General features: G+C 43.5%; 1 protein-coding gene across 1 annotated transcript in view; it reads left to right on the forward strand.

The window, feature by feature from the left end:
• Positions 1–12155, forward strand: part of dennd2b (DENN domain containing 2B) — a 53980-nt gene that overhangs the window by 20421 nt on the left and 21404 nt on the right. The window contains exons 3-9 of the mRNA XM_085379188.1: positions 710–1987; positions 3358–3503; positions 9573–9694; positions 10917–11132; positions 11516–11612; positions 11781–11825; positions 11939–12123. Coding sequence (XP_085235314.1) covers positions 710–1987; positions 3358–3503; positions 9573–9694; positions 10917–11132; positions 11516–11612; positions 11781–11825; positions 11939–12123 — 2089 coding nt within the window. The remainder of the gene's footprint in view (positions 1–709; positions 1988–3357; positions 3504–9572; positions 9695–10916; positions 11133–11515; positions 11613–11780; positions 11826–11938; positions 12124–12155) is intronic.

Raw genomic sequence — 12155 nt, forward strand, 5'->3', positions numbered from 1 at the left:
TATTCTAACCATGGCTATGACATCAGATCTTCCCAACACTTCACTTTCACAAGAGTTAGTCACCTTTCAGCTCATGACAAAGCTCCTGATGTGCTATGAGTGGTAGGTTAAACTGCTGTTAAGTGGAAAATTTGGCACTCTGTGGAAATCTTAAAGCGGGTGAGCACCGTGAGAAAAGGTGTGTGTGTGTGATAGTGTGTGTGAGGTAAACGGTTGCAGAGTCTGCAGTAAGTGCGAGAACACAGTAGCACCTAGTACCACTTAGCTGCAAGGATCAGCAAAAGTTTTGTGCACCTGAGCGGAGCAGCGAGACTTTCACAGGTAAGATAAATCTCGCTTGGCATGCTCCTTTCTGTGTGAGGTCCAAACTGATTCTCCTCAAGTTTTTTTTGATTATGTGGAAAAATCCGCAGTGGCGTTTTAATGTAGTCTGTATTTCCTTTGGCCTGTATTTGAATCCCGCGCTGCCAGAGACAGAATACTTTAGTGTGGTTATTCTAAATACGTGGCTCAGGTTTTCATGCTGTCTTTGATCTCGGAAATGATTTCAAATCTTTCGGCTGATTCTTTACAGTTTTCTCCCATCTGTTCCACATTTGCACGCGGACTTGTTGGCACCTTTTATGACACTGGTTTGTTACCATCTGTCAGTCTGAAATATTTTTTTTAAATGTAAATTTTCTTCACACTTCTCTCCGCCTTGTTTCAGGTGCCAGTCTACATCACCGTGTCCTGCTCTCTCTGCCAGCCAGCGGCAGAGCCAGCAGCCGCTCCTCAGCGACAGTGAGAACTCTGGCAAGCAGAGCAGGTACGTCAGAACTGACGGCAGGTTTCTGCTACGCGGTGGATGGAATAACAAGACAGCTAGCCTGTGCAGCGGTGCATCTCTCCCAAGTGAGCCTGACTGCCAGGGGCGTCTAACCAAGTCAAAGAGCATCAGCTGCCTGGAGAACAGGCTTTCCATCTACAAGCCTCCAGCTCAAACCAAGTCCTGTCAGGAAAGTCAGGGCGCCCAGGAGCAGAAGGAGAAACAAGGGGATCTCGCTCCAGGAGATGGACTTAATGGTAGGACACTGAGCTGGAGCACGCTCTCACTGGGACCTTCCTCTTACCAAGGCCACAAGCGCGCCCTCTCTCTCACCTCTTCAGCAACAGGTGTCCCTCCTGCCACAATCCGCAAGAAGATCTCAGAATGGGAGTGCAGAAGGGTGTCTCTGCCTAGGATGAGCTTGTGTCTGGACAAAAGAGGAGGGGAGCGCATAGGGAGTAGCGAGGGCTGCCCGAGCCTGCTGTCTTCTCCCTGCAGCGAGAAGACTTTTGACTTTAAGGGGGTTCGCAGGATGAGCACGGCATTCTCTGAATGCTCCTTCACAGAGACGGAGGAGGAGGAAGGATTTCCAGACAAAAACGGACGTTTCCAGAAAAGGATCGGCAAGACAGACTCTACGGGACCGTTCGTGCGCTCCCTGTCTACTCGCAAAGAGACGTCAGCGGTCCTCAACAGGATACAAAAGATCGAGCAAGCCCTTAAGGAGAATCCCAGCCCACCCCCTCCACGTTACCTGAGTAACTGCTACGCGCCGGATAAGACGAGACAAAAGTCTTTTGTGATAGGGGACGACCTGGACAGCACATGTACCAGTAAGCGCAGCAGCATTTGTTCAGTGAACACTGAACCGGACACCGCTTTGGTGCCCGACAAGCTCTCTAAACTCAGACAAAGGTTTAGTGTGAGCTCAGCCAGGTCCGAGAGCCCAGAACCACCGAGCCAAAAGAACTCTGTTAGCACACCAGTCAACCCCTTACCTAAACCCAAACGCACTTTTGAATACGACGCCAATCGAGACCAGAAGGGTGCATCGTCGACCAATGGACTACCTCCAGACAGAGCCTCTGAGTCTCCGCCGCCGCTGCCCTCGACCCCTGCACCCAGCACGACACGAACGGCAAAGGCCGAAGGAAGTGCCCCCATCAGAATCCGGGACAGGTGAGGCAAAAATCAAATGCCTGCTTTTGTGTCTGTAATCACACAAGTATAAGCACAGGAAACTTGTACATTACCACACAATACGATGCTTTATTATTACAGTCTGGAGTTTTGAGTGAACAGGACGAACCACTTTAAAACAGGAAGTTTTTGAAGGGCTAGGGAGAAAGTATGAAACCTGGCATGCACTTACAGTGTAATAAAAACGTAATATTTTGTGGATCTTGCATATTCCAACTACATGCATACCACATGTAACATCCCCAGAAATATTTTAAAAAGCATCTTGGAGCTATACAGGTAGTTTACAGATTTTGAATTAACTGCACATTTACCATTCCCAGTCTGTACATTAATAAACTCTGCAAACTTGACAGTTTAAATGACAAACTTCTGTGGTATGTTATAATTTGGCATTGGACCTAGTTTCTGGCTTCATCTCCTTTAAGAGGATAACTCATCAAACATGTTTGACTGCCTTGTGAGAAATTAGGCTTGTTCATTATGGCTAATTGCTTCGCTGATGATGAAGCTCAACAGGCTTCTCATCAGTGTGTCCGTTTGCAAGGTTGCTGCACGTCCTGAGTTTGTTTTAGCTCTTGAATCAGCTGTTAAGGTTGCCACTGAAAAATAATACTTTGACAGAGGATTTGAAATGCCAGATCCTATCCAGAAATGTATGCAGGCCCATAAAAAAGGTCTGCTCCTATAACTCTTTCATAATCCTCTTTATCAGAAGTCCTCAGTTGTTTTTTGTGAGCGTCGGGCCTGTCCAGATCATCCCCGTGTGTGAAACGGGCATGAAATCCTTAAACATTCATCCCTGTGACTCTGTGTTTAACATTCCTGTGGTTCAAGCAATTTCAGACCGAGCTTATAGCCACAAGCTGTCGATGGCGCGACTTGACCGTACTGTAGATCCCTGCGCCGATGTAGCTCCGCTAACAGTTTGTGCAGTGCTTCGACATGTGGCATGTGCTTTACACTGTGCAGACAACACGCAGGAATAGTAAGATATCTGCATGTTTACTTTGGACTTATCTAGAATTTTTCGGTGATCGGAGCATGATCCTTTTATTTCAACATTAATTCTTCTGATTTAGGGTTTTTTTTAAAGGACAAACGCTGACTTTAATGCGCTTATCAGCACTAGGAGTGTTTTAACCACCTGTTTCTGTTCTTCCAGATGACAAGTAGTGCATTTTAGAAGTAGGGCCAGCTGTCTGGATTATATTTTAATACAACCTGCACTTTTTCTGTCCTCTATCACGTGTTGACATGCTCTGAGTAAGACACTGGCTCGTGTTGACTTGTCCTTGTAATTTTGCCTCAGCACCTTGGTCTGTTTCAAATTGTTTATCTTCTTCTAGAGAGTCGTGTGAGTCGGAGGATGCTGCCAGCTTGCCGTCTTCATATCCGTCCTCGCCCACGGAGAATGGCGCACTGACCACAGACGCACGGAGCCGACCCAATTCCAAAAGCACTTTAGAGGAGAATGCCTATGAGGACATAGTAGGTAAGCACACTGGCTCAGTACACTGTAAACAAGACAAGATGTAAACATTAACTGATCTTCAGATCGTTGATCTGTAATTTGTATTACTGTATAAGTCACCTTTCAAAGTAAGACATACAACATTTTTCTGGTTCTTGTGTCTTGAATTTGCATTTATTTTTCATGTTTTCTATTCCTCTGTGATAGTAAACTGAATATTTTTGTATTTTGAACTTATGTTGAGACAACAAAAGGCAATTTATACGCAATCTTGGTCTTTAGGGAAGTTGTCCATGGTAATTTTTTTTTACAACAGGTGTCTGGTTACATATGAATTATGAAGGAAATACAAATTTGTTGTAAGAGTAATGTGACAGCTGAGGCATTAATTATAATCTTCAAATCGGTTTGCTCCAAACATATAATGATACAGGTACTATAAAGGAAATCAAAGGCAAGGACACCCAAATCATGTGAAAAAGTTTTAGCTCCACTAGTTACACTTGTTGGCCACTTTATTAGGTACACCTGCTTAACTGCTCATTTACGCGAATATATAATCAGCCAATCACGTGAGAGCAACTCGATGCATTTAGATCTGTAGACATAGCCAAGACAATCTGCTCAAGTTCAAATTGAGCATCAGAATGGAGATAAAAGGTGATTTAAGTGACTCTGAACGAGGCGCGGTTGCCGGTGCCAGACGGGCTGGTCTGAGTTTTTGACAAACTGCTGACCTACTGGGATTTCCCACACAACCATCTCTATGATTTACAGAGAGTGGTCCGAAAAAGACAAAAATATCCAGTGAGCAGCAGTTCTCTGTGTGAAAATGCCTTCTTGATGCCAAAAATCAGAGAAGATTTTTGTCCAGACTGTTTTAATTTGACAGGAAGGTAACAGAAATTTATATATAACCGCATCTCTGAATACACAGCACATTGAACCTTGAAGCAGATGGGCTACAGCAGCAGAAGACCAGGCTGGGAACCACTCCTGTCAGCTAATAACAGGAAACTAAGGATACAGTTGGCACAGGCTCGCTAAAATTGGGCAATAGAAAAGTGGAAAAATGGTTCTTGGTATAATGATTCTAAATGTCTGCTGCTGCATTCAGATGGTAGGCTCACAATTTGGCATAAACAACATGAAAGCATGGATCCACCCTGCCTTGGATCAATTCAGGCTGCTTCTGGTGATGTAATGTGTGGGGGATATTTTCTTGGCACACTTTGGACCTCTTAGGCTACGTTCACACTGCAGGTCTTAATGCTCAATTAAAGCGGCCCGCATGCGCAAAAGAAGACGTCACACACAACGCACTCTGTTTAGACCCAGAGCAAACAATATTGTTTGACTGATGGTCCTTAAAATAAAGACTTCAGACTTTATGTTTCCCAATTTTTGCTTTAAGTTATGATAAGTAATGATCCTTATTGCTGTTTTAGAGAGGAGCTGTGCTTCAAAGGATAGTTGCAGATTTCTGTCAGAATCTGCAGATTATACAGTACAAATAAAATGTTCACGTTGTCTTCCCAACAGTTTCACTAACATCTACACTGGATGGACAGGAAGCGTTCACGATGTCTTCTCGAGCGCTGATAATTGGCGTCTGTCTTGTGTCAGTGACGTAAAAGACGGATTTAATGCGACATGACCATTCAAACAGCAGTTGCTTTCTAAAACATCAGATATGTATCGGATTCAGTACCACATACGAAAGTGACCCAGATCGGATTTGAAAATATGGGATTTGTGCCGTTCACACTGTCATACCATGATCGGATATGGGTCGCATAGGGTCAAAAAAATCGGATTTGATGCGCTTTCGCCTGCAGTGTGAACGTAGCCTTAGTATCAACAGAGCAAGACAGTCTACTGGAGTATTGATGCTGACCGTGGTTGCTTCCAGCAGGATAACTCACCATGTCACAAAACTCAAATCCCCTCAATCTGGTTTCTTGAATGTGAAAATGAGTTCACCGTACTCAAATTCCCCTCACACTCACCAGATCTCAATCCAAAAGAGCACCTTTGGGATGGGGTGGAACGGGAGATTCATGTGTGGCCGATAAATTTGCCGCAAATGTGTGATACTGTCATGTGAATATGGAATAAAATCTCAGAGAAATGTTTCCAGCACCTTGTTGACTCTATCACATGAAGAATTAAGGCAGGTCTGAAGGTGAAAGAGGCTCCAAACTCGTACTGGCAAGGTGTACCTAATAAAGTGGGTGCTGAATGCATATCATTAGTCTGATTGTAACAGAAGCTTTGGCAGACAAAGTCGGATGTTTATTATTATTATTATTATGTTTTAGTGACTCTTAAAGTTGTAATAAGCATGGTGGCCCACCCCCTTTTCGCTTTTGCTTCATGTAGAAATGTGTGGGGTGTGGAAAACAAATCCCACTGTGGGAGCAGTCAGTGAGCACTGAGCCTGAAAATAAGATTAATGGATAACATGTGGCTGCACGGGTTGAATTTTATTGTAGAGATCGACTGGGTATCTGCATTTTCACTCTGCTATCCGGCATCAGCAGGGCGAAGAGGAGCAGTGGGAACTCCCACAGTGAAATGCCTTTATTGATGCAGATAGATGTAATCAGTAATCAGTAAGTGGCAGTTCACCAAATGTTAGAGTAAGGATGGAATTTTTTGTGTGGTCACAGATTTGCTTTTTAAAAAAATTGCTAAGCATCATTTTCTTACATTTTCATGAAGCGTTTCTCGCCGGAGAGAAGTCAAATCATTGGTTTGTTGTCTGAGATAATTTGTGTATGAAATGCTGGACGCGTCGAGGAGCCAAAATTCCTTTCCACTAGCAAATGACCCCAGGCCCTTTGCCCAGTTCAGCTGCCAACTCCCTCGGTACATATTTAATGCAGTGAAAATGTGTCAGTGCGATGTGCAAGCTCATGATGAAACTTGTGCAAAAAAACAAAAAAAAAAACAAAAAAATCCCCAAACAGTTTACACACTCTGCAATATTTTTATTATAAACGCTCAGTGATGACTAAATAAGGGTAGGATGTTTTTAATATACAAGCATAACCATTTTTTCCCAGTCAGTGCACTTCTTCTTCTCCTTCTTCTTCTGTTTTTTTTCTTTTTTTCTTTTTGGCTGAGGATGTGCAGCGGTCTGAGATAGCGCGTCAAGTCATGACGGATTTTCATGTGACTCGCAACAAAGCTCCTATTGTTCATCCGGCACTGTGAGGGTGAGAGTTTGCGGGTTGGAGACGCACTTTTCCCGATCTTTGCCTGTTCTCGACAGAGATGTTGTCTTCGAGTTGAAGTGCTCAAACAAAAGCTTTCAAACTAAAGTTTCATTTGAGAAGCAGCCACGCTGGTAGGAAATGAGGGTTTTTGTGTATCTTATTACACGGTACAGCCATCTTTTACAAAGAACAACAACCTCCCGTATATTCTCTGAACTCAACAAGTAAGCGTGTACGGAAAGAAACAGGAAAAAAACCCTTTTGCTGATGTTTAGATTATATATATATATATAGTCTAGGTCTCCCATAATGTGTTTCATATTTGCTCTTGACACGTTTTTCTCTTTGCTATTTGTAATTATAAAAATCAAATGCAAAGCAAGCTGACATTAAAGCTGCTTTCAAACAAAACAATTTCTGGGGAGTACCTGTGGGTAAGTACCCACTGGGGATGTCCCTGTGTTCCAAATTCCTTCCAAGCCTTTATTCTGATTGTATTCGCCCCTCAACAAACTCTTGAGGCTGATGTAATGCAGGCCAGTGGTTGGTAGCTCAGCGTCACCTCTTGTTGTGGTCAGCGTCTTCATTTTCTCCCCACATTGCTGCATGGGGTGGATGCCCACTAGCAAACCGAAGGGAACTGTGAGTGCAGAGTTTTATATTTAATCAAGATTGCATCTTATTTCCCTTTATTAAAGTCTGGACTCCATCTCATCTTTAAGAGTTGCTCTCTAAATAGCTACATTCAGATTTTTAGCCAATTACAGTATACCTGCATCACTCAAAGTTCCTCTTAACCTGAGGAAGTACCCTGGTAACGCTGGCTAGAAAAAAGACCCTATAAAACAAAGTGCTGCGATGGTTCCCAGATGTGAGGTCTCTTTTTCATGTCGGATGAAAATACATGAACACTGACTATGCAAGAAATGAAAAGAATTAAATAAATAAATAAATGTTTTTCTTTCCCATGAGAACTTTGACTTCTTTGACTTTCTTGGAAGGACGCCCACTCACTTGTTGTCAGTTGGCACTTGTGCTTGATGTTAGGTGTTTATCTTAAGATCGCTGGCCTTTTTTGACCTGCGCTACAGTGTTACTACGATTGCATGATATATTGTGACATCAGGGAACCGTGTAAGTGCTTTTAACCAGTGTAGCTGATAAATGGTGTGCCGGTGATTGATCTGTTTACAAGCTGATGAATCACACCCTTTGCACCACTGACACAATGATTCAGCTGTCTGCTCTTACCCCACTGCGAATGAATGAATCTGGGCGACTGTCTGCTACGTGTAACGAGCGATTAAACAGATGCACCTTAGACACATAAAGCAAGCTGTAATTTTGTTATGGTGCCTGAAATACTGTACATTCTGCCACAAAACGTCGCCGGCGTGGTCACGGGAGAGACTGTCTTCGTGACGGAGGCGCTGTACGGTTTGCGGTCCTGCCAGAGGTTCTTCTATAGCGTCCGTCCCTGATGTAGTTTTGTTTCAGTGGTTGAGCATTGGTACAAGATCGCCACTTTAGAGGGTAAATTGATCCTGACATTGTTGGTGTAGTTTGCTCTGAGCCTCGCCCTGCCCAGAGCGTCTATTGTGCGTGTGTACAATCACAGTGTGCAGCTGAGGTGTGTCCCCTCCCTGCGTAATGCTGCGTGTCTGGGAGTGTGTTAGGGAGAGATCCTGATGTTTGTAATCAGAGCAGCAGATTAGTACCCTCCAGTGCATGAGCAGCTATAGAGACATATGATTTTCCCAGCAGGCTCTCATTACAGTATAGCTTCGGTTTAATGGCGCAGCGGCACAATGTGGGGTCAGACTGAGCCCTCTGATTCTGCCCCGCAGCTTTAATGATGCACATAAAAATAACTCCACTCAACTAATTGACTGCATGACACAACATAACGCCCCGACGCTCCCCATCCAGTGTACATTGTCTGTGCATGGATGTGTGTGTCCAGGTTAAATCATTAACCTAAAAATAGGTAACTGAACAAAGCTATGCAAGCATTTTTTTAAGTTAGGTGCTTAAAAAACTCTCATTGTTGGAGGGTTCACCGGGTTTTCCTTTAAAACACAGCTACCAGATGCACTTCTGTTGCCAGATAACACTGATTTTCTTTCTTTTAAAAGTTCCCTTCATGCATTTCGACGCCATCTGGCTCTGTTTTTTGTTCTTCGCCGTGGTTTCTTCTCTTTCTCACAACCTTTTTCAGACCCTGCCAAAAAGCTATTCTCAGAGCACATGTCTGAATAGACACGGACTGTGGTGTTACACAAGTTCTGTCTTTATTGAAGTTGGTCCCCTGCCAGGTGACATCAGCGAGAGCCATGCTATGCTCTGTAATGTTCATGCTCTTTGCTTTCCTGCCATCATTTAGTGACTGAAGGACAACTATGGAGCGGTAGCAAAATCTATGCTTATTGCAGGCCTAAAATAATTTGCCAAATGAGACCTGAACTCTTGTTTGTCAGATGCCTTATTAGATTGTCTTATGCAAAAAACAAACATAAAATGATATACTTAGCTGATGTATACTTGAAAGAACCAGTGGTTATTGGAAAGGTCTTTGTGGAACTCATGATGTACTCTTCTTTTGCTCTCTCACTACAGTTTGCATATCTGGACAGTGACTCAGTTGGGAATTAACTTGAGTCGGCTGTGAATGTCCTTTGACTTACCTTTCATCACTCATCCCTTTTTGAAATAACCTAGGGAGGCTTTCTTGGACCTCTGACACCTTTAATCGCCTTCTATTTACCCTCTTTGACCCCTCGGCCTCATCTGTCCTCTCTCAGAAACGGCCTGCTTACACAAACTGTTGCCAGCTGTACTTCTATCGTGAACACTCACTTTATTCCCACAGAGAAGGAGAATCCATATGAGGACGTCGACCTGAAGCGGCGGAGTTTGGGCCGTACGTCTCGTCTGTTGGAGAACAACCGCTCTTGGTCCGTCATGGACAGGAAGCTGAACTCTCCGCCTCAGGTAACCCTTTCGGGGTGTCACGGATGAAACCTGGATAACGTCTTTTAAAGAATCTCACACCTCTTTTGAGTCACTCCAGGAAACAGCTTGACGTGTTTAGACCTTGCGATGTTTACAGAAAGGGCCATCTGCTGATTTAGTCTGCTCACTTCATTGCCAGGCACATGCCTCACACTATGTAAAGTAGAAGGGACAAAAGGGGTACATGTGGTAACAACAAGCATTGTTTAACGCTGCTGTAAACACTGTTTGAACCGCTACTTTTGATAGAGAAGTCCATCAGAGAAGTCAGTCATTTCCAGAGTAGCGCTGAGAAGATGACAAACGTTTCAAGTTATCACATGTACAGGAAAAACCCCTGCTTTGAAGATGCACATGCTTTTTTAAGTTGTTCCTTTGAACGCCACTCCCTGTGACTGCTTCACAATAAATCGTATTCTCCTGCTTAAATGCTTTAATGTTTTGTTTGCATTGACACTAACACATTAAAGCATTGTGGCCCACATACGGACCGGTGCAACTGACCTTTCTGTCAGTGCAAAGCTATTAATCTACACATTTAATTCCTGGTATATTTTAATAAAAGAAAAATAAGTGCAATTTAAAAAATAAATGTTATTGTTATGTTATTGTAGGGTCAACTTAAAATATAAAGTGCCTTAAGGGAACTGTTGTTGTGATTTGGTCTTATATAAATAAAACTGAATTGAATTACTTGTCAGTTTTTCTACATAATAAAGAAACATTGTTATAGTAAATGAAAAAATAAAATCAGTCAGCACCACACTGGGTTCAAATTGTAAGAAAACACTGTTACAATTACCGAAAATGTTCTTGTAGCTCATTGCACAGACTGTCCTGTAATTATTAAACAGAAAATAAAATAAAATAAAAATTCTTGTTAATTGACAGAATATGTCCTTTTCCCCCTTTGTACTCTGAAACCACCATTAAAATGACAGATTTCTATGAAAAAATGGAAATTTCTGTCATTGAAGTCCAAAATTCAGGCTCTTTCCAAAGCTGTCGAGCAGGCCATATTAGAGGCCAATTCTGGCCCCCGGGCCTTATGTTGGACACCTCTTTATGACAGGAAATGAAAAACTAGGAAGGCAGATCACTGCGCAATGTAACTGAGATATAAAGATATTGCTTAAAGCTAAGTGTTATTACAAGTGAATGAAAGGTACCAAACCTGCTGCTTTCTTTTCTCTGTAACTAGCTGCCTTCCAAGCCCAGCAGTCAGTCCCTTCACTTGCCTGCTCCGAGCGACAGGAAAAGCCATCGGATGTCGCAGCTGACCAAACGCTACAGCCACGACGAAATGCTGCTTCTCCCCCAGATTGGTGTATCGCCCTCACCTTGCGGCCTGCTGGATGATAGCCTCTGTAGCACAACCGATACCCTGCCCTCACACAGGCACTGGAGGATCCCCAAGGTACACACTGCGAAATTGTACAAAAACACCTACACTAAGTCCTCGCAGAGCTCCGACCGTGTTCACTCTGTGTTCCCGCTTCACAGGCCATCTCAGGTTTCAGTCAGAGTCAGTGGAGCTCTGGATCACTTGTAATTCCACAGTTTGGAATAGATGTTTTAAGATAGAGTGCCTTGGTGCGTGTAATCACTGTTTAAATTTGCCTTTTTCTCAAGAACTCCCCTTAATGCCTTTCTGTTGTATTTGTCTGCACCCTTTAACACACACGTACTGTATTTCACACTGTTAGCTTTGGCCGTGCACATCTCTGCTTCCTATACTTAGGCTCAAGAGAAACAAAACCTTAAGTTCCTGATAGAATTTCCTCCTTCCTCCGTCTACAGCTGGTCCAGAGGATCAACTCCATTTACTGCACTAAACGTGGGAAGAAGAGGTTGAAGAAGCTTTCCATGTCCAATGTTGAGACTGCATCTCTGAGAGGTATTGCTTCTCTATATTCCCCTTCATCTTCTGTCCAGATAAGCGAGTAAATATTTGTATCTCAGCCACCCACGTAGCGTTCCCTCTGTGTCCCTTTTGTGACATAAACACATGTTTGTGAAGAAGCACCCTGACCCATAAAGACCCCTTTTCTCTGTGTGTCTCCAGACGACAACAGCGAGAGCGAGAGCGACTCGGACGACAGGTTCAAAGGTTAGCGAGCGCACATTTTTCAGATACCTTCTGTTTAATTGACTGACCTGCTGTAGCCTCAGATTTCATTCTCTACAAAAAACTGACAATTTTGCGTGTATTATGTTTCTCAGCTCACACCCAGAGGTTATTAAAGTTACAGTCCATCCTGCGACGAGCCCCGAGCTATCGAACGCTGGAGCTGCAGCTCATCGAGTGGCAGGAGAGAGAACTCTTTGAGTACTTTGTGGTTGTTTCTCTGAAAAAGAAACCCACCAAGAACTCCTACTCCCCAGAGGTCACCTACCAATTCCCCAAGGTAAAAGCCGCAACTGGGTCCTGCTGCTGGTC

This window comes from Diplotaxodon limnothrissa, linkage group LG1 (assembly GCF_057381915.1).
Source record: "Diplotaxodon limnothrissa isolate DT_005_m linkage group LG1, D_limnothrissa_male_GT1.1, whole genome shotgun sequence".
NCBI classification, from domain to species: domain Eukaryota; kingdom Metazoa; phylum Chordata; class Actinopteri; order Cichliformes; family Cichlidae; genus Diplotaxodon; species Diplotaxodon limnothrissa.